The 27094-nt window shown below is 37.4% G+C and overlaps 1 protein-coding gene across 6 annotated transcripts in view; it reads right to left on the bottom strand.

Moving 5' to 3' along the window:
- Window positions 1-767: 767 nt before the first annotated feature.
- Window positions 768-27094, bottom strand: part of TBC1D12 (TBC1 domain family member 12) — a 108205-nt gene continuing 81878 nt past the window's right edge. For 3 of the 6 annotated variants that reach the window (XM_058543579.1, XM_058543580.1, XM_058543578.1), the window contains 7 exons: window positions 26383-26463; window positions 22538-22626; window positions 21278-21349; window positions 7468-7596; window positions 7093-7202; window positions 3856-4114; window positions 783-3023 (listed from right to left, as the gene is read on the bottom strand). In XM_058543579.1, coding sequence (XP_058399562.1) covers window positions 2955-3023; window positions 3856-4114; window positions 7093-7202; window positions 7468-7596; window positions 21278-21349; window positions 22538-22626; window positions 26383-26463 — 809 coding nt within the window. In that variant the 3' untranslated portion in view covers window positions 783-2954. The other 3 variants (XM_058543573.1, XM_058543576.1, XM_058543577.1) reach the window with 3 other exon arrangements.

Raw genomic sequence — 27094 nt, 5'->3', positions numbered from 1 at the left:
AAATTAAAATTTGAGTTTCCAATGCTACCTCTCACGTTTTTTTGCCTCTTTTATACTAATCTCTGCTGTCTGAATATACTCATGGAATACACAATAATTTTCTTATCCAAACAAAAATAGGAAATGAAAAATGAAAATAAACCACATGGCATTGTAAAGTAAATTATTCCATGATTATAAGCTTTAGAATTATACCCTCCAACAGTGTAGACTCTAAAAAGTTGATTGTTCTAGATAAAAATAGCATTACTTCCTAAGCTACAATGAAAACTGTTATCCTAAAGTCAGAGGCTTTGAAAATCTCAATGCCTTTTTGCAAATGCTACCTAACTTTTGTAAGTCAAACAAATTTACTCAAACCAATAACATTATATGAAGGTCATCAATGTGAAAGAAATGAAAAATGCATAGTCATAGCAAAAACTATAACTATAGTCTATGACTTTAGAAAACTATGCTAGTTACTGGAGTCTTCTAGTAGCATTTAAATAATACAATGTAGACCTGGGCTAAAAGGACAATGATGGTGCCGGCCCAGTGGCACAAGCGGTTAAGTGCGTGCGTTCTGCTGCGGCGGCCCCGGGTTCACCGGTTCAGATCCCAGATGCGCACCGATGCATGGCTTGACAAGCCATGCTGTGGTGGCGTCCCAGATAAAGTGGAGGAAGATGAGGCACGGATGTTAGCCCAGGGCCAGTCTTCCTCAGCAAAAAAAGAGGAGGATTGGCAGATGTTAGCACAGGGCTGATCTTTCCCCACAAAAATAAATAAATAAATAAAAGGACAATGAAATGAGAAATATATATATTAATTAAGTAGACAAACAAATGAAACACCATATTAAGTTTCACATTATCTTGAGGATTTTAGGAAAAGTTATTTTTTAATTGACCAAATAAACTGTCATACACTGACCATGTGAATAACCCCATATTGCCTGTATAGGAGGTTCAAGGGAAGATACAGTACAATATTTTAGCAGCCAGTATTGTTAGTCTCAAGAAGCTGAAGGACTAGCGCATCCCTTGCAAGAGAAATTTGGCAAAAAAAAGTTTATTCCTTTTTTTCTCCAAATGTGGTTAAATAAACCGGATATCCCCAAAGTAATGAAGACTCGTTTCACTTAATTACTCTGTTTACAAGTTTTATTTACACAGAAATTATTGGTAGTGGTTTTTAGTGAATTCCTTGTATTTATATTTTATATACACATTTATACTTGAAAGATAAAGAAACTGTACAATAATAAAAGTGAGAAAAAGAAATACAGTAACTTAGGTTCAACTCAGGAAACAAATACACAAAAGAAAGATTAAATTTAGGCCAGTAGTATAACTTCAATGAGATCACTGCCAGGGGTTACATTCCCTCTATCAGGGACACCAATGACAAGGAAGTAGTTACCAAAGTTAAAATGTCATCCTAAAACCGATTGAGACCCTGGGCACTCCTTCAATATTTTATTACACTACTAGTTTCCACTAAGCAAGCTCCTATGACAGGAGTTGACTTCTGAGGGTTCCACTAGTGGTCCCTAGGCTAGAATGACCCATGGGGTAAAAATATATGGGTACCATCTGGTCCCATACTCCTAAAGAGGCAATCACTACACTAACAAGGTTCTCAGGCTCGTTAGTTTGAAGACTATATACCACTAACACAAATAGTGTGCTTAAGTGTTGTTTCAAACCAAACTGCAACATAAAAGCACACTATAAATCTAATTACTAACCAAATAGCATGTAATACAGATATCACTCATAATACTCAAGTGATTTATTTTAGGTTCAAGAATTAAACATATTACAATAAATTTAATGTCAATTTACCAATAATTAATAATTACTTTATAAACTATATCATCAAAGTTAGACTCATTAGAAAAAAGTTAATTTTACCTTTTTCTTTTACTCTTACTTCCATTGATTAGAAAATTATACACAGTGTTTTTTACAAGTCACGGACTTGGCTACATATTAAGATTTCAAATTTCAAACTGGAATTAAATTTTGTTTCTACAAACAGTGAAGGAACTTTAATTAAAAAATTTAAAGTCTTGCCAAGTAGCATGCTATTTAAGAACTCTTAGAATTCATTACTTTTTACTCTTATCAGTGAAAAACCTCATTTATATTTATGGACTTACTCCCAAAATCAAGTCGTCGGTCCACTAAAGTGCAAAGAACTTTCCTTCTACCAATTAGACTTTCTTAAATTACTAGATGAACAATTTATTAGACTAGAAACAGAAAGGCTAAAATTCTTTGAGTGATAGGAATTCCTTAAGGAAAAGAAACAATTTCTCTCCAAAAACAAATAGACATGATACTGTAGAAAAACACCTAAACAAACGCTAAACCATCTTCCACCAATACTTCCAGTTCCCAGATAACCCAAACTTGCTCCAGTCTGTCAATGAAGATAAACAACTTCAGTGACTTAAATAATTTACAATCCAAGTTGCTTATTCTTGGTCTATAATATCTTCAAAAGGCTGGAACTGGAGATAATATCTGTATTTACTAAGGTGTTTATTTCAAATAGTATTTTGGAAGTTAAAGTAGTATACTAACAATCTTGCTCTGACCTCCAAAGTGCCTTTATGTTAACTGTTAAAAAAGAAAAGATGATGTAAAAATTTGAAGTATCTCCAAAGTTGTTAAAAAATTTATTGCATTAAACTTGTTCACTCCAAATTATGGAGTATGAACTAGCCATTTAAACTTTTTCCTTTGTAAAATGGCTCTCCCTACAAAATACTTTTTTATTAATACTGTCACAATAGGTTATTCATTTCATTTACTTCAGCCATGGAATTCAAAATCAGCAATTTTCCATGTCTTGATTCTTTCAGATTTCTCCAACATTTTCTTCCATGCTTTTTACATAGGAAACAAAAAACTTATATCAAAAAAACATTTTTTATCTTTCAATTAGTCTGTTAATTTTGAAGATTAGCTTTTCAGAGCCGGACTATTATTCTTGTCTCCTTCTTTAATATCCTTCATTACAGATGCAAAGACCTGGAAATTATATACAATAAAGATTAATCCTCAAAAAATTACTACACAGATTAAAAAGATTTAAATAACTATAGTTTATTAATATGAAAAAGCTTTAGTGTATTTAACTCTGTCCCCTGAAACACTGTCATTCTCAAATCCTCTTGTTTGTTTCAACCCAACTTTATGGTATATAATTAGATTCCAGTTTTCATCACTTGCCAAATATTCTGAAACTACTACGTGGTAACAGAACATTTTCTGGACTAGTATTCTTACATTTTCATTTTCATAAGCAATAAAACTGTGAGCTTTTAATGCCTAATGTCTATTATTCATGGAGCAAGTGATCATGCTATCTATATGTTACTTAACTTTAGACTGCCAATATGGCAGTTTGTTTCCTAGAAGGAAGTTTGGAAGTTCCTTGGAAATTGGAACTTGGAATTGGAAGTTTTTGTTTGCTTCCCTAACAAGACTAAGCATCGAAAAAGCCAATATCATACATTATATTCTTTCTATTGCAAACCTTCAGTACACAGCAGGTGTTTAATACAACTGTTGTCTATTTGAAAGACCAAAGTAATTATATAATTGATCTGGCAAATACATGACTATTGTAGGTTGTACTGCACCAAGCTCATAAAATACCACTAAACTTACATAAAAATAAAGCTATTGATTTAGACAAGTGAAAGAGGAGAAATCTGTTTTATTTTTCAAAGTCAAAAATTATTTTTTAAATATATTTTTTTAATTTAAGCATTAACATTTGAGGAGTACATAACTTTTTTACAAGAAGTCAACTGACTGTTTCAACACATCTATTAGAGGTAGAAAAATGTCACTCTACCTGAGTCCATTTTTTGGTGCTATTCTGCATCTGAATGGCTGCAATACAGCTGAACAGCTTTTCTGATGTGATATCTTCTGGCAATTTAGTTAGAAACTGTGCTATATGAATAAAATCCATCTGTAGGAGAATATCTTCATATAATCGGAGGATTCCTAATCCAGTCCTAAATAAAAATTCCTCCCCATCTCTGCAAAATACATCCCAGACTCGACAGGCGAGATCAAGGGGTAGTGATTTGCTATATAGTGTGAAGATCCTAAAATTAGGGGGGGAAAATAGTCATTGAAATTTTTCATTCGTTTATGCATTCACTCATTAAGCATCTCTATATAAAAAGAACAGTACTTAACTAGGGATAAAAAGGCAAATAAAATACGGCTCCTTCTCTCAAAGAACTTGAGTAATGGGAAATTAAGTAATAACAAAATTATGTGAATTTACAACCTTACGTAGAGATACGGCCTCTACAAACTAGAGTGGCAGAATAGCCTTTGGTTCAAGGTATGGTCTGTGAAATCAGAATACCTGAGTTTGAATCTTAGATTTGCAACTTATTAGTTGTGTTACCTCGAGCAAGATATTTATCCTTGCTATGCCTCACTTCCTCATTAGTAAACAAAAGATAATAATACTACCTAACTCTCAGGATTGTTCTGAAAATTAAAGGAGTTAATAAATGTAAAAGGTTTAGAACAGTGCCTGGCCCATGACATTCTCAATAAAAGTTACTTATTATTATTGTATGAGGAACCAAGTATCATCTTTTAGTAACCTAAATACAAACCAGAAAGTCTGACTTCTCTCTTTTCTCTTCTCTTTCCACAAACATCCACTGGTTTTTCTTTTCCCTTCACCAGACTTTACTTACTGCTTCTTTTGGAGCATGTATACCCTCCAACAAAATCACCAAAATGGTTTTTCCCATCCTTTCTGACAATGTCTGATCATGTAATTCCTTATACGGTGGTGCTTCAGAGGGGCATTTAGGGAGAGTAGGTGCTAGAGAACTTCTCTTGAAGTTGCCTTGGCACATTTTTTTATACAGACTGTGTTTACCTGAGTTAGTACGGATGAAACTTGAGGAAGGGAACTAAAGGTAACACTGGCTCAGCACAAGGCTGACATGAGGGAAGCCACATTGTAGAAAAGAAACCCTGCTGTAACTTTGAATGACCTCTGACTAAGCCAGCCAGCCAGATATACACCCTCCAGGAGATCTAACTGCTCTGTAGATTTTACGCCCCTGCTTGTGCATATACCTCCCAGCTGCTATAAGATGATAACTGCTCTTTTGAGTTCCTTAGGAATGTGATGACCCCCGAACAGAGAGTCTATGCTGATAGCCATCATCAATGAAAACTGAAAGATCTGGTGTGGCAACTCCCAGTCTGTAACACCAGAGGGTCAACAATCTTAACCCCCTCCCCTGTAACCCACCGGCCTATATAACTGCTGTAAGATCTTCTGCCCCCTATAATAACAACAATAAACAAACACATAGAGACAGAGATTGGATTGGTGGTTACCAAAGGGGAAGTGGGGGGAGGGCAAAAGGGATAATTAGGCACGTGTGTGGTGATGGATTGTAATTGGTATGTGGGTGGTGAACATGAGAACATGATGTAATCCATGCAGAAACACAAGTATAATGATGTACACCTGAAATTTATACAATGTTATAAAACAATGTTACTGCAATAAACAAAAAAAATAAAAAAAGATCTTCTGCCCCCTTAAGATGGTTTTTTTTGGACATTAGTCAGCCATCTTCCCTCTTGCTAGCAAGCTGTAATAAAAAAGTCCTTTCTCTCCTACTACCTTGCCTCTTGACTATTGGCATGTCTTGCGGCGAGCAGCTGAACCCCCCTTTTGGGTGGTAACAAAGGCTCTCCCGCCAAAAAAAAAAAAACCCTTTAGCACTGCCAGTTATTTATTCCTCTTTTTTACTGCACAACTGATTCTGGGATATGTATGTAATAAGCTAATAAGTTCAACAGAAGCAGTGAAACAAAAATCCATGTCTACTTCTTAAATTATAAACACATATTTAATTGCACAACAAGAAGCATATTCTTGGTAGTACAGAGAATACTGATTCGCTGTTCAAAATGAGAAAGGGATAAACCAATGTTATGTTACCTCAATAAAAAAAAATTAAAAATTAAAACATCAGAAAGGGTACCAGCAGTGCCTAGGCAGTTTCTAGTATACAGTACTCACTCATTATTAGTTCCATCCTGCTCCCTATATCAGTTGTGATCCTGCTTTGCCTCACGTTCACACTCCTCAAGACTGACAACTGAGGATTTTCTTTCCCCCTTCTTTACAGATTTAGTATTTGATTTTGGTCCTCTGGGTCCCATGATATAAAACCCTTCTTCTCCCCTTTATCTTGGGTCCTTCCCAGAGGAACTCTAATGTTCCTAGTGAGAATGGAAGAGAACACATTGAAAAATAACTCAGTTTTTTAAAAAGCCCAAATAAAAGAGCCGCAAACAACTGGGAAGATATCACATTTGATCAATGCCATTAATTATTTATTTTTCTATATTAAAACAATATTTATATTAAACCCACTGATTTTGAATGATTAGGATTTAAGGTTTAAACATTTCATATGTACTCTTAACAACCTAGCGGAAGAAGAATTCTCCATCTCTGGCAAAATTCACTCCCCATTCTATAATTAACTGGCTGCTGCTCACAGAGCCCTAGGCAAACCCTCCAAGTTAAAACAGAAGAGCTAGAATTGGAAAGTTGAAAAAAGACATTTGCACCTAAATAAGGCATCATTCCTCTTGTCAGAAAGCTGGATAAAGCCTTGGAAAAAACAAAGCCCTCACTAAAGAAATCCTATCATAACTATCACAGGCTCTTGTGTGTTAAGAATAATAAAGGAATACCAACTAACTCTTTCTGAGACCTTAGTATGTACCAGGCATTGAATGAGATAATCCATGTAAAACACCTCCACTACTACAACTCAAGATATAGATATTATTATTCCCATTTTATAGATAAGAAACTAAAATACAAACTGAGGGATTCTGATTTCAACCCAGAGTCCACACTCAATCAAATGCCTCCCGACAAAAATGAGAGTTTCCATTTGTAAGGGAAGAGTTTTTTATATGTATGATCCTGTGCATGAGGTTTACTCTAGTTCCTAAAACACATGGAAAGTTATCATTTGTTTCCTTTTAATTATTATATTTTATGTATGTTATGACTTACCAGTCTATCAAGTATATGTCTGGTGTAAGACTATAAGATTTGAAATGAAGAAATAGTTTGGAGAGATTTTCTTCAAAAAATACTTCAAATGTTGCAAAATATTTCAACATCTAAAGATAGAAATATCAATAAATTAAAGAGTATACTCTAGAAATATAGAAATTAAATCCTTAATCGTAAATTAACAGAAAATCTTGCTTCACACATCTTTCTGAGTCTTTTCATCAAGCATTCATAAAACTGTAATTCAATGAAAAGTTTATTTTAGATCAGATTATCTTAGTCTTCTAATTATTGTTGTTCACTCTAACAGGGCATTAAAACTACAGAAACTGACAGTCAAAGGAAAACACAATTCATTCCAAACGTCCATACCATGCTGTGATCCACACGAAAAAAGGCCAACTGGCATGGCTTATTCAGGAGATTTGCAAATGCAATGAAGGCATCTGCCTCTTCCAAATTGAGAATGAGAACTGCTGCTATGAAGGACATCCCTTGTACCTTCAAAGGGAAAAGAAATTAATCAAAATGTGCTTACAGTAATATTCTATAGTTTATTTTATTGTATTCCTGAAAAATTACAGTGATATTACAAACTAGAATTAACCAAGATTTCTTTTTATTTCCCAACAAAGGTAAATACAGAGAACCCACTAATAATTATGAGTTCTCCCTAATTTTATATTTTTTGTTCATGTGGTGTGGTTTAAAAAGTATTAGGGAAAATTTTGGAAAAAAGAAAAGTATCAGCTTTTACTTGCTACAAAAGCCTATTCTCAGTGTTAACTACCTAGTTTTCATTTTCTTTCAATCTGAAATCTTTCAGAGTATAGAATCACAAAGTTTAATGAAAATCAGGTGACTGTCTTCATTCTTATAACACATCTGTCTGAGGTAGAAAGTGAGGAACTAAGAATAAAAGAGATCTATGAGAAGTGCTGCTGAAATTCCAAAAAAGAAGAGGTTGTGGGGGGTTGAGATAGTGAGGCTGGATTCCTGGAAAAGAGGAGGAAATAAGGAAAAACCATCCCAAGATGGAAAAGATGTAGGAGCAAACACATACAGGACCAGCCCAGTCGGAGCACAAGATTTATAATGGGAATAATGGGAGAAATTAGGAAAAGTAGGATGTATTTACGAATTGTGAAACGTCTTGAGTAAAAGGCTAAGCCAAATAGATGCTTGCTTGTGAGTTATGGGTAGCTATTGTACATTTTTGAGCAAATAATATAGAACTATTGTAAAAAATATTCATTCTTCATTAAAAAAAGATTTATCAAGAACTTCTGGTAGAGTTTTGTATAATAGACTTACACACAGAAAACACTAAGAATATTTGCAATGATACCCCTGTCTCTTCTTCCCAGCTAAATGTTTTGAAAAGGTTGCCTACAATCACTATTTCTACTTTCTCAGCTCCGTTTAAACTCTTTAGCACACTTTAATCTGAATTCCCACTCCATTATTGTTACCACACAATGGGGTTCTTCTACCCGATGTGCACAAAAAAGCCAATCATTACGGCATCAGCTTTTGGGAGAAGAAATGTAGCTTATTTTGCGAGACTGATCTGAAGGAGACAGGAAACATACGCTCTCAGATCTGTCTCCCCGATCCAGGGCTTGGGGCACAATTTATAGGATGATGGGCAGGGCAGTATGAAGTGTGGAGATAGTTGATTGGAAGCAAGGAGAAGTGAGGTAACTGATGATCTGAGCAAGCGTAGTCAAGCTTCATGCCTCTTCACAGGAGGCATGTTCACAAAATGGGGGCGTTACCATGATCTCAGGGTGGAGTTTTTAGCTCTTTGACATCAAAAAGGACACTTGTAGAGCATCTGCACAGGCCCAGTTGATGGGCTGGTGGTCTCACCCAGCCTGAACTGGACAAGGGGTTTCAGTTCCTGAAAAACCACTTTTTTTTTTTTTTTTTTTGTGAGGAGATCAGCCCTGTGCTAACATCTGCCAATCCTCTTTTTTTTTTGCTGAGGAAGACGGCCCTGGGCTAACATCCGTGCCCATCTTCCTCCACTTTATATGGGATGCCACCACAGCATGGCCTGCCAAGCAGTGCGTCAGTGCACGCCCAGGATCCAAACCTGCGAACCCCGGGCCGACGCAGTGGAGCGTGCGCACTTAACCGCTTGCGCCACCAGGCTAGCCCCTGAAAAACCACTCTTAATTACTCTGTTGATAAGATAGGGTCAGTTGAACTGGTCCTGGAGGGCCTGCGGTTACATTACTATACTATCTTGAAAATTCTCTTGCCAGGATGACCAAAGATATTTATTGTAAAACCCTACCCTCTTAGCAGAATTCCCTTAGCTTCTGTGATCCAATATTTCTTTGTTCTCCTCCTACTTCTCTGGATTCTTCTGAGTACTCTTTGCAGACTCTACAGTAATTGCCTATTTGCTTTTCTAGAATATAAATTCCATGAGGACAAAGGCTGTGGTAGGCAGAATAATTTGCCCACAAAGACATCCATGTCCTAATCCCTGGAACCTGTGACAATGTTACCATACATGGCAAAAGGAACTTTACAGGTATTATTAAATTAAGGATCTTGCGCTGGGAAGAGTATCCTGAATTATGTAGGTGGGCCCAATGTAATCATCATGGGTCCTTGTAAGTGAAAGAGGGAGGCATGAGAGTCCGAGAGAGATTTGAGGATGCTACACAATTGGCTCTGAAGATGGAGGTAGGGGATCAAGAGCCAAGGAATGCAGGCAGCCTCTAGAAGCTGGAAAAGGCATGGAAATGGCTTCTCCCTTAGAGCCTCCAGAAGGACCACAGCCCTGCCAACACCTTGACTTGAGCCCAGTGAAATCTATTTCGGACTTCTGACCTCCAGAGCTGTCAGTGAATTTGTGTTGTTCAAAGCCACTAAGTTTGTGGTAATTTATTTCAGCAACAATAGGAAACTAATACAGAGACAAGACTATGTCTGTTTGTTCACAGTTCTATTCTCAGTACCATAATATTTGCTAAATGGATACAAAGGGCAAATTATTAACCATCTGTAATAGAAGGGTAGCAAATAGAAGGGATTAAAAATATATTTAATTGACTCTAAGATGCTGTTTATTATAAGAAACATTATTTTACCTACCACTAAAAAAGAAAAACTGCTGCCAATTATACGACAGTGCTATCTTAGAATTTTTATTTTATGCATATTCATAGAGCTATTTAAAGCTCATTCAGATTTATATCACTCTTTTGTATATATGAAAAGTTATTTCTACAATATCAGAGTCCAGTTTTTCTGAATATTCTGTATTTATCAACTCATGGTGTGATGCACTGAAATAAGTATATCATTTATGTAGTATTTCTGTAAAAAAAAAAAATGTATAACCTAAATCTAATCATGAAGAAATGATCAGAAAAATAGTGCAAAAAGTATCAAAAAAGGGTCATTGTGGGGGCCAGCCCAGTGGCGCAAGCGGTTAAGTGCGCACGTTCCGCTGCGGCGGCCCGGGGTTCGCCGGTTCGGATCCCGGGTGCGCACCGACGCACCGCTTGTTAAGCCATGCTGTGGCGGCGTCCCATATAAGGTGGAGGAAGATGGGCATGGATGTTAGCCCAGGGCCAGTCTTCCTCAGCAAAAAAGAGGAGGATTGGCATTGGATGTTAGCTCAGGGCTGGTCCTCCTCACACACACACACACACACAAAAAAAAAGGGTCATTGTGAAAACAATCAGGCTTGACTCTTGAAAAAAGTGTCCCTGTCATGACAGAAAAGGCTAAGGAACTGTTCTAGATTAGAGATATGACAACTAAATGCCACACATGACTGATTGGATCCTGGAGGCAGAGAGGGCAGAGCTACTGCAACTTTTCTGTTTGAAGTTGTTCAAAGTAAAAATTTGAGAAACAAACAATAAAAAAAAACACCTATGTATAGACCACCCAGCTTAAGAAATAAAACTTTTCCTAGTTGAAGCACCTGTGTAACCCACCCACTTCCTGTCACTTGAAGTCTTTTTCTCTTCCCCTATGTCTGGCTAGGACATGGGAGGAGGTCATTTACTCAGATTCCCCATTCTTTATTATCCTTGCGGACATGCACACATATCTTTCTTATTTTAGGGGTTTTGCTGATAATCACTATAAAGAGACAGAGAGCTATAATGAAAAATAAATGTGGGAAAGTTACAAAGCTTACAAAGTTCTATGGTTGAATCTGTGTCTTGGTCTACAGTTTCTGACTTCTCCTGAGTTAGCGGGAAATTTAGTTTGTCTTCTCACTTCCGCTTTTATGGTATGCCCACCTTAGAGTCCCACCACAGTGCAGGCCCTGTTCACTATACATGCTAGTAGATATAATCCAGGCAAAATAATAGCTACTTACCTCCTTGCTTCAAAGGAGAAAGTTTGTATCAGAGGACCTCCCAACAGATGACACTCAAGACTCAAGAGGTTTACTCTACTCAGAAGTAAGCCATAACCATTTCCTCACAGTGGAAAACTAATACAATTGAACAATCTAAACAATAGTGGTCTTAAACTGGGATAAGCGTACCCTGGAGACATAGAAACACTTTCCAAAGAGAAAAAGAGACTGTACACAGACTATACAAAGAGACCATACACAGTCATGGATTATTTTAATGGAATCCATTTCCAGATCCTCAATTTACATATATTTTCTTTTCTTAACATGGTCTAAGAATGTCTGCATTCACAGTAGAAAGTGAAAGTCACAGTCCCTATCCTTTACAAAACTTACTATGGTGAATTGCTTTGATGCATGAAATGTGAGACCAAGAGGTAATTCTAAATACTGTTTGGGGAAAGCCTCTGGCTTTCTGTCATATATATGAATAGAAATATGACTGAATTCCACTATATGATAGAATAGAGATGAGTAATAACAATTTTCATTTAGTGACCCTACCTCTTCGATACAGCACCTTTTATCAAAGAATACATAGCCCTTGAAGGAGAGTCCCAGGAGAACAAAGAAAGAAAATATCAATAAAGATTGGTGCCCTTGGATCTTTTAAATATAACTAGAATGTGAACCACTACCAAATATTTTCAAGATATACTTAAGAAATTCCACAGATAAAACTTTTATATGATTTATTTATAGATTCTGCATATATTATTCATTAATGCAGATAAAAACCTATTTTGTTTTTTCACATCATGAAATATGTATTCCAATATAGTTTATCCTATTCTTCTCTCATGTTATAAAATAAGTCTGATTTGGATGACTGGTTTGTCAGTGAGGCTTGGCATTACCAATTAGGTTATAAGGCTTTACATAAATTCATGAGCTAATAAATCTGTGTGTTCTGTAAAATATTAATGAAGAGCTTGTTCATATATTTTTCTTTAAATGGATGATGATACATGTAAAATCATTATAGTGTGGACGTTAGCAACACGGTGGAGTGAGCTGTTCCCTGTGTCTCTCCCACTTCGAACTACAACTAAAAGGACATTCATTGATCAGCAGAGGATATCCACACAGGACATCAGGATGCCTGAGAGACCTGAGCAGCTATATATCTGAAGGTGGATGAACTACCCCACTGAGGAGGTGGTGGAGATAGGTAGGTGAGCACCCTGTGGACCCTAGGCAGCCCAGCGCCTGCATGCAACTACTTTCCCAGCTAGAGCAATCATGGCACTGCTGTGGCCCCAGGGGTGGCAGCATGCCTCAGTGTGACTGTAGAAACAGGTGACGGCAGCCCAGAGACCCCCGTGTGATCGCTTCCCCATCTAGTGGGAGAGCCCTCAGGGCCACACAGCACACAAGCTTGGACCCAGTGGGGAAGCCCCGCCCACCAAGCACAAAGGCTGGTGCTGGTAGGAGCAGAGGATGGCTGAGCAGCCACTCAGGAGAACAAGATCCCAGCTGCCACGAATACCCACAGTACTGCTGTGGCCCCGAAGAGGGGAAGCGTGTCGGCGGGACTGTGGGAGCAGGCAGCAGTAGCTCTGAGCCCCCATGTGATTGCTCTTTAGTCTAGTGGGAGAACCCACAATCCTACCCAGTCCCAGGAAGTGGCTTTGGCTCGGTCCCAGAGAGGAGGTCCCACCCACCAACCACTACAGCTGGCATGACCTAGGAACAGAGGGCAGCTGAGCTCCAAGTCCAGGCGAACAAGCTCCTGCTACTGTGAATGCTTACAGTAGAGCTGCAGTCCCGAAGCAGGGAGCACAGTTCTGTGGGTCTGTGGAAGCAGGCGGCAGTAGCCCTGAGCCCCCCACGTGACTACTTTCCCATTCGGTGGGAGACCCAACAGGGCCGCTGCGATCCCAAGGAGTGACCCAGGCTCGGACAGGCACAGCTGACAGGGATCACGGCAGTGGGTTCAGATTATACAGCTCCTGCAACCCCCCCCCCCGAAGTGGCAGCAGGTGGAACCTGTGTCCAGAAATTATCACTATGCGCCGGCACAAATCCAATCCATCAAATGGTATAAAGAAATATATTAATACTCCAGATCAGAAGCAAAAAGACAAACACTCAGAAATAAATCCTAAAGGCATGGAAATCTACGATCTAAATGACAAAGAATTCAAGACAGCTGTCATAAGAAAACACAATGAGCTACAAGAGAATTCTGAAAGACAGCTCAATGAAATCAGGAACCAAATTACTGAAGAGAGGGAATTCTTCACAAAAGAGATCGAAACTATAAAGAAAAATCAAACAGAATTGTTAGAGATGAAAAACACAATGGATGAGATAAAGAAAAATCTCCAGTCTTAAACAACAGAGTTGACAACATGGAGGATAGAATTACCAATCTGGAGGACAGGAACACAGAAATGCTTCAGATGGAGGAGGAGAAAACTTAGACTAAAAAGAAATGAAGAAATTCTCCAAGAAATGAAAAAATTCTCCGAGAAATATCCAACTCAATTAGGAAATGCAACATAAGGATTATAGGTATTCCAGACGGAGAAGAGAGGGAAAAAGGAGCAGAGAGCTTGTTCAAAGAACTAATAACTGAGAACTTCTCAAACCTGGAGAAGGAGCTGGAATTACATGTAAAAGAAGCCAACAGGACTCCTAATTACATCAATGTAAAAAGACCTTTTCCAAGGCATATATTAGTAAAGCTGGCAAAAGTCAACGATAAAGAAAAAATATTAAGGGCAGCAAGGTAGAAGAGAATAACCTACAAAGGAAACCCTATCAGATTTTCTGTGGATTTTTCAGCAGAAACCTTAAAGGCTAGGAGAGAGTGGGATGATATATTCAAAATTTTGAAAGATAAAAACTTTCAGCCAATAATACTATATCCACTGAAAATATCCTTCAAATATGATGGAGAAATAACAACTTTCCCAGATAAACAAAAGCTGAGGGAGTTCATCACCACAAGACCTCCCTACGCAAGAAACAATTAAAAGGCCCTCAAACCTGAAACAAAAATAAAGGGTTTATAAAGCCTTGAGTAAGCACATAAATAGGCAGACAACATCAGAAAATTGCAACTCACTATCAGAAGAGATTAGCAAACACTTATAATTCTAAAGATAAAGGAAAGGGAAACATCAAAAATAAATACTATCACTTCATTTTAACCACAGATTCACAACACAAAACGGAATAAATTGTGACAACAACAACTGAGAAGAGGAAGAGGAAAGGGATGAAACCAGCTTAAACTAAGGGAACAAGAGGCTATCAAGGAATGAACTATTGCATCTACGAGATCTTTTATACAAACTGCACGGTAACCACTAAACAAAAAATCAGAACAAAGATACAAATGATAAATAAAGAGAAAATTGAGGGTCTGGGCTGGTGGCGTAGCGGTTAAGTGCACGTACGCTGCTGGTGGCAGCCCAGGGTTCCCAGGTTCAGATCCCAGGCGTGCACCAACGCACCGATACACAGCTTGTCAAGCCATGCTGTGGCAGTGTCCCATATAAAGTAGAGGAAGATAGGCACAGATGTTAGCCCAGGGCCAATCTTTCTCAGCAAAAAAGAGGAGGATTGGCATTGGATGTTACCTCAGGGCTGATCTTCCTCATAAAATTAATTAATTAATTAATTAAAAGAAATGAATAAATAAATAAAACGAGAAAACTGAGAAAACCATCATATAGAGCCACCGAACTGAATTAGCAGTCCAAAATACACAGGACGAGAAACAAGGGAAATACATAACAACTGAAAATCAAGAGATAAAATGGCAGCATTAAGCCCTCATATATCAATAATCACTCTAAACGGAAATGGATTGAATTTCCCAATCAAAAGACACTGAGTGGCTGGATGGATTAAAAACAAGACCCAACAATTTGCTGCCTCCAGGAAACACATCTCAGCTCTAAAGACCAACACAGGCTCAGAGTGAAGGGATGGAAGATGATACTCCAAGCTAATGGCAAACAAAAGAAAGCAGGTGTTGCCATACTTATATAAGACAAAGTAGAATTCAAGATAAAAAAGATAATGAGAGACAAAGAGGGGCAATATATAATGATAAAAGGGACACTTCACCAAGAAGACATAACATTTATTAATATATATGCACGCAACACAGGAGCACCACAGTACATAAAGCAACTCTTAACAAAACTGAGGGGAAGGGGGGAGGGAGGAGGGTGAAAGGGATAATTCGGTACATGTGTGTGGTGATGGATTGTAATTAGTATTTTGGTGGTGAACATGATGTAGTCCATGCAGAAATAGAAGTATAATGATGTACACCTGAAATTTTTACAATGTTATAAACCAATGTTACTGCAATAAACAAAAAATTAAAAAAAATAAAAAATAAAAAAAATAAAACTGAAAGGGGATATCAATGACATCACAATAATAGGAGGGGACCTTAACACCCCACTTACATCGATGGATACATCATCCAGACGGAAAGTCAATAAGAAAATAGTGGACTTAAAACAAAAACTAGACCAGATGGACTTAACAGATATACACAGAGCACTCCATCCAAAAAGAGCAGATTAGGGCCGGCCCCGTGGCTTGGTGGTTAAGTGCGCGCGCTCCGATGCTGGTGGCCCGGGTTCGGATCCCGGGCGCGCACCGAGGCACCACTTCTCCGTCCATCCTGAGGCCGAGTCCCACATACAGCAACTAGAAGGATGTGCAGCTATGACATACAACTATCTACTGGGGCTTTGGGGGGAAAAAATAAATAAATAAAATCTTTAAAAAAAAAAAAAAAGAGCAGATTACACATTCTTCTCAAGCGTGCACAGAACATTCTCAAGGATAGACCATATGTTGGGAAACAAGGCAAGCCTCTATGAATTTAAGAAGATGGAAATCATAACAAGCAACTTTTCTGACCATAATACTATGAAACTAGAAATCAACTACAAGAAAAAAGCTGGGAAGTAACAAATATGTGGAGACTAAACAACATGGATCCATAGAAGAAATTAAAGGAGAAATCAAAGGATATCTGGCAACAAATGAAAATGAAAATACACCATACCAACTCATATGGAATGCAGCAAAAACAGTCCTGAGAGGGAAATTCATAGCAATACAAGCCCACCTTAACAAACAAGAAAAATCTCAAATAAGCAATCTTAAGCTACACCTAACAGAAATAGAAAAAGAACAACAAACAAAGCCCAAGGTCAGCAGAAGGAGAGAAATAATAAAAATTAGAGCAGAAATAAATGTAATTGAAATCAAAAAAACAGTAGAAAGGATCAATGAAACAAAAAGCTGGTTCTTTGAGAAGATAAACAACATTGACAAACCCTTAGCCAGACTCACCAAGAAAAAAAGAGAGAAGCTCAAATAAATAAAATTAGAAATGAAAGAGGAGAAATCACAATGGTACCAGGCAAATACAAAGGATTATAAGAGAACACTATGAAAAACTACATGCCAACAAATTGAACAATCTAGAAGAAATCGATAAATTCTCAGACTCACATAACCTCCCAAAACTGAATCAAGAAGAAATAGAGATTCTGAATAAACCAGTCACAAGTAAAGGGTGAAACAGTAATCAAAAACTTCCCATAAAATAAAAGTCCAGGACCAGATGGCTTCTCCGGAGAATTCTACCAAACATTCAAAGAAGATTTAATACCTATCTTTCTCAAACTATTCCAAAAAACAGAGGAAGATGGAACACTTCCTAACACATTCTACGAGGCCAACATCACCCTGCACCAAAGCCAGACAAGGACAATACAAAGAGGGAAAATTACAGGCGAATATCACTGATGAACATAGATGCAAAAATCCTCAACAAAATATTGGCAAACCGAATACAGCAATACATTAAAAGGATCCTACACCATGATCAAGTGGGATTTATACCAGGGACACAGGGATGGTTCAACATCCACAAATCAATCAGTGTGATCCACCACATTAACAAAATGAGAAATAAAAACCACATGGTCATCTCAATAGTTGCAGGGAAACTATTTGACAAGATCCAACATCCATTTATGATAAAAACTCTCAACAAAATGAGTATAAAAGGAAAGTACCTCAACATGATAAAGGCCATATATGACAAACCCACAGCCAACATCACACTCAACAGGGAAAAACTGAAACCCATCCCTCTGAGAATAGGAACAAGACAAGGGTGCCCACTCGCACCACTCTTATTCAACATAGTACTGGAAGTTCTGCCCGGAGCAATTAGGCAAGAAAAAGGAATAAAAGGAATCCAAACAGGGAATGAAGAAGTGAAACTCTCACTGTTTGCAGATGACAAGATTTTATATATAGAAAACCCTAAAGAATCCATCAGAAAACTATTAGAAATAATCAACAACTACAGCCAAGTGGCAGGGTACAAAATCAACTTAGAAAAATCAGTTGCATTTCTATAGTCTAACAACAAACTAACAGAAAGAGAACTCAAGAATACAATCTCATTTACAATGGCAACAAAAAGAATAAAATATCTAGGAATAAATTTAACCAAGCAGGTGAAACACCCACACAATGAAAACTCTAAGACATTACTGAAAGAAATCAATGATAACATAAAGAAATGGAAAGGTATCCCATGCACAAGGATTGGAAAAATAAACATAGTTAAAATGTCCAACCTACCTAAAGCAATCTACAGATTAAATGCAATCCCAATCAGAATCCCAATGACATTCTTCACGGAAATAAAACAAAGAATCCTAAAATTGATATGGGGCAACAAAAGACCCCAAACAGCTAAAGCAATCCTGAGGAAAAAGTACAAAGCTGGAGGCATCACAATCCCTGATTTCAAAATATACTACAAAGCTTAATAATCAAAACAGCATGGTACTGGTACAAAAACAGACATACAGGATCAATGAAACAGAACTGAAAATCCAGAAATAAAACCACACATACAAGGACAGCTAATCTTCAACAAAGGAGCTAAGAACATAGACTGGAGAAAGGAAAGTCTCTTCAATAAATGGTGCTGGGAAAACTGGACAGCCACATGCAAAAGAATGAAAGTAGACCATTATCTTTCACCATACACAAAAATTAACTCAAAATGGATCAAAGACTTGAAGGATCAAAGACAATAAGACCTGAAACTATACAACTCTTAGAAGAAAATATAGGCAGAACACTCTTTGACATCAGTCTTAGAGGGATCTTTTTGAATCCCATGTCTACTGGGATAAGAGAAACCAAAGAAAAAATAAACAAGTGGGACTTCATCAGACTAAAGAGCTTCTGCAAGGCAAACAAAACCAGGATCAAAATGAAAAGACAACCCACAAGCTGGGAGAAAAATATTTGCAAATCATATATCAGATAAGGGATTAATCTTCATAAAATATAAAAAACTCACACAACTGAACAACAAAAAAACAAATAACCCAATCGAAAAATGGGCAGAGGATATGAACAGACATTTTTCTAAGGAAGATATACAGATGGCCAATAGGCATATGAAAAGATGTTCAACATCATTAATCATCAGGGAAATGCAAATCAAAACTACACTAAGATATCACCTTACACCTGTGAGAATGGCTATAATCACCAAGACAAAAAATAACAAGTGTTGGAGAGGACATGGAGAAAAGGGAACCCTCATTCACTGCTCGTGGGAATGCAAACCCGTTTTCCATAGAGGAAAACGGGTATGGAGATTCCTCAAAAAATTAAAAATAGAGGGGCCGGCCCGGTGACTCAAGCGGTTAAGTGCGCACACTCTGCTGCATCGGCCTGGGGTTTGCCAGTTCGGATCCCGGGCGTGCACCAACACACCGCTGGTCAAGCCATGCTGTGGCAGCATCCCATATAAAGTGGAGGAAGATGGGCATGGATGTTAGCCCAGGGCCAGTCTTCTCAGCAGAAAGAGGGGGACTGGCAGATGTTAGCTCAGTGCTGGTCTTCCTCGCCAAAAAAAAAAAAAAAGAAAGAAATTTAAAATAGAAATACCTTATGATCCAGCTATCCCACTTCCGGGTATTTATCCACAGAACTTGAAATCAACAATCCAAAGAGGCTTATGCACCCCTCTGTTCACTGTAGCATTAGTCACTATAGCCAAGAAGTGGAAGCAACCCAAGTGCCTCTTGACAGATGATTGGATAAAGAAGATGTGGTATATATATAAAATGGAATACTACTCTGCCATAATATAAGACAAAATCGTCCCATTTGCCTCAACATGGATGGACCTGGAGGGTATTACGTTAAATGAAATAAGCCAGACAGAGAAAGATAAACACTGTATGACTTCACTCATGTGGAATATAAACTACACACGGACAGAGAGAAAAGTCTGGTGGTTACCGGAGGAAGGGAGTTGGGGGGTGAGCACAACGGATGAAGGGGCACATTTATATGGTGACTGACAAAAAATAATGTACAACTGGAATCTCACAATGTTATAAACTATTATGACATCAATAAAAAAAATCATTATAGTGTTTAAATCCCATTAGCTATACTTTTTAAAAGAGATAGTTTTATTTTAAAATGTCAATATTTAATAAGTACAAAAATTAAATCCTTTACAATTAAACTTATGATGAAAAAATTTAAATGTCAACTTAAAAATGTGTGAAGGTGTTTTATAATGTTTTTATGATTCTATTACAGAATACATGAGCAAGAGAGGTTAGACTCTGTTCAAATTTCACTTTCTCCATAAGGACTACCTGACCATCTTCTTTAATACTACCACCTTCCCCATTCCTAAATCTGGCACTTCCCCCTTTACCGTGCCATACTTTTTCCATAGCACTTATCCTGTTTTAATATAATATATGATTTACTTATTTGCTTGTTGTTTATTGTCTGTCTCCTCCTTTTAAACCATAAGTGTCAGAAGGGAAGAAATCTTTCTTTTGTTCACTGAGGTATCTCAAGCGCCTAGAAAAATGCCTGGCATATAGCAATAAGCATACAATAAATATTTGTTGAGTGAATGAATGAATGAACAAATGTACAAATGAACATGCAACAAAATAGAGTAAGTTGCACTAGACAGTCACCCTGTTGTGAGGTCTCTAAAATTCTTCTAGTTTAAGACAAAGGTGAGAAGATGAAGATTTTATGACTTCTGGTTAAACATGGCAAATTGAACACTCACATTTTACTTTGTTCCCTCCCAAATCCAACTAAAATGACAGTAAAAAAAAAATAAATATTAACCTAGGAGGACAAAGAGAATGGAAAATAATATAAACACTAGATAAAAGGTGTCAATAGCATTTTAGAAATTGTAGTTTAAATAGAGAATGTTGAGGAGGAAGCCAACAGGCAGCAAGACAGTTCAGGCACAATATCTGAAAAGCTCAGGAACTGAAGTTATCAGGTATCTCTGAAACCAAGGAGCAGGGCTAAACTAGGATTGGTTGAAAATCTGTAAAAGGAGCAAATCTCCTCCCCTATCCCGAATGGGCAGGTGTCTATCCTTCCCTCAACCGGGCAGAACATAAGAGGTTTATCTCTGAAGGTATAGTCAGGAAAAGGAGGGTTAGGGAGAAGGGAATAAGGCACCACATCTCAGCAGGGGCAAAAATAAAAGTTTACTAATTGAATTGTGAAACCCCAAGCTGCTCCCCTAGAAAGTTAGCAGCCAGTCTCATAAGTCCTTGGTAGAAAATGGAAAGATTCCTCTCTGCATAAGTTGATAGGCTCAAGAAAAAAAGACATAGAGATACAGACATTTGGGAGCTAATATACTTTGATAAGATAGATTAAATGTTTATATTAAAAAAACAGATTGAAACAAATACTTACATAACCAACATCAGGTCTGTAACATGTATATGCCCCTAAGATACTATGTAAGACATCATGATATGGGCCACCCTTAGGAAAGAAAAATGAAATGTCAAACTATACAAATAATTGTCTCTAAGTTAATTCTCAAATAACATGTTAATAAACTTTAGCATTTCCTAAATGACTAGTTTTAGTATATTTAATCATTGTCAAAAATACTATAAATGTACTCTGGCAAGATGTTTTCTAAAGTATTAATAAAAAAATATTAAGGGGCCAGCCGGTGGCGCAAGCGGTTAAGTGGGCACGCTCCGCTGCGGCGGCCCGGGGTTCGCCGGTTCGGATCCCCAGCGTGCACCGATGCACCGCTTGTCAGGCCATGCTTTGGCAGGTGTCCCATATAAAGCGGAGGAAGATGGGCACGGATGTTAGTCCAGGGCCAGTATTCTTCAGCAAAAAAAAAAAAGAGGAGGATTGGCAGATGTTAGCTCAGGGCCAATCTTTCTCTCTCTCTCACACACACACACACACACACACAAAATTAAATCATGAACAACAAAAAATGCCAAATAAGTTCACTTGATGGATACAAGTTATATAGTTTGTGTACAATTTTAAAGACTTCTAGATATGGTACAATAAGATTATAATGAAAACATTGTTTCATTTAATATAATTTCAGCAAAAGAAAACCATCAAGCTACACTAAATTAAGTTTATTAATAATTTTAACCTTGATAAAAATTTTCTCATTTTAGCTATCTAAAGATAGAGGAATTCCATGTATTAAAACTTGAGTCAAATATAAAGTACATATAAAATGTAATCATTTCTCATAAAGTATAAGCAACTTCATAACAGCCCTTGCACAAAAAAAATAAACCATTTCTTCCTATTTCAATAGTAATTCTCAAAAATTTTAAATTTGGGGACAAAGTTCTTTATATTTTAACAATTTACTAGGCAAAAATGTTAAAATTCAAATACCCTACAGAGTAAGAAGTAAAACAAAGAAATTCATCTTCATGAAAATTCATCAAGTACTTACTACATAAAAGGTACTATGTGCTATGCTAACTGCAATGCATTCAGTCAGTGGAATAAAATAATAGAAATTCCTTTAAAATTTTCCTACTAGTTTTACACTTTTTATATAAAGGTCCCCAATTTTTATAGTTTTGCCTTTTAAAACGTAACAGCTATGCATTTAGAGAATCTGTTTCCCTTGGATTAAAAAAAAAAAAAGGTAGTTACAAGCTGGTTAGAAACCCTCACCTTCTGAAAGATGTAGAGAGATGGAAATGTACGAGATATGTCCAACTTAATTAATTCCAGACTGGCCTCCCGATCAGCAACAGATACACCTGCATTTGCCAAGTAGATAAAATTAAAATGATTACTTGGCTATACCAAGTTCAATCTTGTAAACACAGAACGCTCACACAGCATATATGTTACTTAAGAAAAGTTACAATCTGAAAAATCAAGGAATTTTTTTTTATATAATTTTATTTATTTATTTTTTCCCCCAAAGCCCCAGTAGATAGTTGTATGTCATAGCTGCACATCCTTCTAGTTGCTGTATGTGGGACGCGGCCTCAGCATGGCCGGAGAAGCGGTGCGTCGGTGCACGCCCGGGATCCGAACGCGGGCCGCTAGTAGCGGAGGGCCCGCACTTAACCGCTAAGCCACAGGGCCGGCCCAGAGAGCCTCTTATATGAAGAAAATATCTATACATTTATCAGAAAGTTATATGGTGAAGGATTTCTGCTTCCAGTTTTTACAGAAAGTAGGGGAAGACTATTGCTCCCACAATAATAACTATGAAAAAACAAATTTCAAATATCACGTTTTAAAAAAAAAAAGGTATAAAAAAGCTGTGGACACAGAGAAGTCTAGAGGATTTAAATCCCAGAAAGAGAAGAGTCTTTCCTAGGTGAGTGAATACCAGTGGCCATTTTTCTTCCTTGAGGCATCTGCCAAGTCGAGGCATGGGCTCAGGATTAAGCTTGCCATAGACAAAGGTACTCTGCTTGGGGAAAGAGAAAACAGGAGAGTTTTTCATGGCCAAATAAGACTGATGTGATAGGATCTGGGGGAGCCTGAATGCATTTCTGGTTTTCCCCTACGGGACTTTTGCTGAGTACCAGTGTAGCACAGAAGGCTGGGCTGGAAAGGCAGAATGAAATCACCCAAAATCACGTGGTCCTTGGGAGAGAGTCTCATTAGAGAAAGGAGCCTGTAATCAAAACAGGACAGTCTTCCTATCAAGAAATTTGAAACCCGATATGAACTAAGTCTATCTAAAGCTGAAACCTTTCGCCAACTTAGCTCAGCTACTGACTGAATTGAGGTGATAACTCAAACAGAAATAAGCATGCTTTCCTCTGCAAAGGAAACATCAGCTTAAGTTTATACATTGTTTTTATATATAATGACTGATATATAATTTAAAATTTTAAAATACGCAAAGAAGCAGGAAAATATGACTTATAATCAATGGAAAAAACAGCCAGTTGAAGCTGATGATCCAGTATTGGAATTAACAAACAAGAACATAAACTGTTATAAATACGTTAAAGAAAACAGAGGAAAAGATGAGTGGAAATGTATGGGATGGGAAGATGAAGAATTTCCAGAGAAATAGAATCTACAAAAAGAACCAGATGGACATTCTAGAATTACAAAGTAAAATATCTGAAATTAAAGAGTCATTTGACAGATTTAACAGACTGAATATAGGAGAAGAGAGGATTAGTGAACTTGATTATAGGTCAATAAAAATCTAAACTGAAGTACAGAAAGAAAAAGAAAACAGTATGAGACTTGTGGGACACTGTTAAATGATCTAACATACATGTAATTCAAGTCCCAGAAGGAGAAGAGAGATGAGAAAAAAGTAATATTTGAAAAGATAATGGCCAAAAAAGTTAAATGACAACTGCAAATTATAAACACCCAGGAAATAAACAGAACACTGGTTCTGATTAGAACAATTCTTCATTTACATTCAATTAATTTTTACTAAAGCAAACTTTTACCATTTACTCGTGACAAAATGTCTCAGAAGTAAATGCTTATAATTTTTTTTTAATTTTTTAATTTTTTATTCATGTATTTTTCCCCCAAAGCCCCAGTAGACAGTTGTATGTCATAGGTGCACGTCCTTCTAGTTGTTGTATGTGGGACACGGCCTCAGCACGGCTGGAGAAGCGGCGCGCCAGTGCACGCCCCGGATCTGAACCCAGGCCGCCAGCAGCGGAGCGTGCGCACTCAACCGCTAAGCCACGGGGCTGGCCCTTTTTATTTATTTATTTGATTGTGAGGAGATCAGCCCTGTGCTAACATCTGCCAGTACTCCTCTTTTTTGCTGAGGAAGACTGGCCCTGGGCTAACATCCGTGCCCATCTTCCTCCACTTTATATGGGATGCCGCCACAGCATCGCTTGCCAAGCAGTGCCTTGGTGCGTGCCCGGGATCCGCACCGGCAGACCCCAGGCTGCCAGGATGCCGCAGCAGAGCACGCACACTTAACTGCTTGCGCCACTGGGCTGGCCAATGCTTATAATTTTAATCTTTATACAGGCATACTTTGTTTTATTGCGTTTCACTTTATTGCACTTCACAGATTTTGCATTTTTTCTTTTCTTTTTTTTTTTTTTTGGTGAGGAAGATTAGCCCTGAGCTAACATCTGTGCCAATCATCCTCTATTTTGCATGTGGGATACCTCCACAGCATGGCTGATGAGTGAAAGAGCTCCACACCCGGAATTCGAACTCGAGAACCTAGGCCATCAAAGTGGAGCACGCCAAACTTGAACCACTTGGCCAAGGGGCCAGCCCCCAGATTTTATGTTTTTTATAAGACCTTCCAACAGCAAAAAGATTATGACTCACTGAAGGCACAGATGATGGTTAGCATTTTGTATCGATTAAGTATTTTTTTAATTAAGGTATGTACACTGTATTTTTAGACATAATGCTATTGCACACTTAATTGACTACAGTATAGTGTGAACATAACTTTCATATGCACTCGGAAACCAAAAAATGCATGCAACTCACTTTACTGTGATATTCACTTTACTGCAGTGGTCTGGAACTGAACCCACAATATTTCTCAGGTATGACTGTACTTTCAATACTTCATAAAAATGAGTTTTAAAAAAACGATGAAACAGGCAAGACCTTGCCAGTATAAAACGTCTTACATCTTCATCTTCGCACTTTTAGCTTCCCACAAATAGTTGACACAGCTAACAGGTCTCAGGATGATACTTACATGAGCCCTTCTGGACATCAAGCCTTCTCTCTAACCTTGTTTAGTCAACCTTCCCCACCCTACTGTTCACTTTTCTAAAACAGACAAAAAGAGTATTCGAGGAATTTAACAGAGTTGTTTACATACTCATAGAAAAGCACTATGAGATATGCACCATTTCTCTATCCTAAAGCATGTTCATTTTTAGGCAAGAGAATAGGGTTTGCTTTTCTGTAAAGTAGAACAAATACAGAAAGAAAAGAGACTGGCAGACAATTAGCTTTTCATTATTCAAGGACAAGAGATGGTTGGATAAATTTACCTGAATTTAATAAACTATGATGACAGGAAAAAAAGTGTTCCTGTTTTCTCCAAAATGATTAGGAAAAAAAATTGATAAGAGTGGATGGAAAGATGGGGTCTATGGATGAATTACATGAACAAAGGTTAAGGCATGATAAGAATCATAAATAATATAATATGAAGTGAATGAAAGTCAGTGAGTGGGGAGACAGCAGGTCACAAGTGAGGTGTGAAGATTATCTATCTTTAAGTTAAGTAAGAGTTGGCCAAAAATACTTCACGCCATTAGTCTTACTGACGTGATTAAATTCTGGGCTCTGGAGTCCAACAACCTGGGTTTATATCACAGCTTTACTCCTTACAAGTTACCCACTCTGAGCCTCAGTTTCCTCTTGTATCATTCAGAATAATACCACCTACTTAAAGGGTTATTAACGCTAAGGGAGATAATGAACGTAAAGCAATTTCTACAGGTCCTGATGTGGTAAAAATCGCACTCTGTCTTCAGTGACTGGATTTTCATCCCAAAATTTTGATTAAAAAAAAAAATAATCACCTTCTGTATCATTCTCTGAACTTGTTTCACTGAAGCTTTTCCACCGTTCTTTTGCTCTTGAGAGGAAGATTTCATAAAGTTCTGTGGAAAAAAAGAACAAAAATTCATAAGTAATAGGAAAGAAATATATTCACCTATTTTTACTCTTAAAAATACAGAGTAAAATCTTATCATAGGTCAGGTCTCTTATGTAGGAGGATCAAAAATGTGGCAAATTGAAGTACCTGATTCTACCAAAACTATTCATTACACAACCAGAAAGACAGCAAATAAAAATACCGCAGAGTGGTCATCCAAATAGCTACCATATAGAATATACGTAAGAGGCAGGAACAGATGCTTCTGCTAAAGGAGTATCATTGTGGAATAGCAGAAACACAATTTCTTGGAGTCAGTCAGACCTAGATTCAAATTCCAGCTTTGCCTCTTACTACCAGTGAGACTTCAAGAAAGTTATGTGATCACCCTGGAACTCTGTTTTCTTCATCTGTAAACTGGAGAAAAGTAACACCTACTCTTGAGGTTACTGATGATTAAACAAGATAATTTACATAAAGCTCCTGACACCTTTTAGATTCTCAATTAAGGCTAGTTCTTGCTTTTCTTCTCTTGAAACTGGTTTCTCCATTATGATATTGCTATCTAAAGCTACCTAAGATATCTATCCAAAGCTACCTAAACTTCAAACAGATTTGGTCAGAGGGTCTACGTC

Source organism: Diceros bicornis, chromosome 6, assembly GCF_020826845.1.
Source record: "Diceros bicornis minor isolate mBicDic1 chromosome 6, mDicBic1.mat.cur, whole genome shotgun sequence".
Classification (NCBI taxonomy): domain Eukaryota; kingdom Metazoa; phylum Chordata; class Mammalia; order Perissodactyla; family Rhinocerotidae; genus Diceros; species Diceros bicornis.
This window is presented reverse-complemented; position numbering and strand designations above follow the sequence as displayed.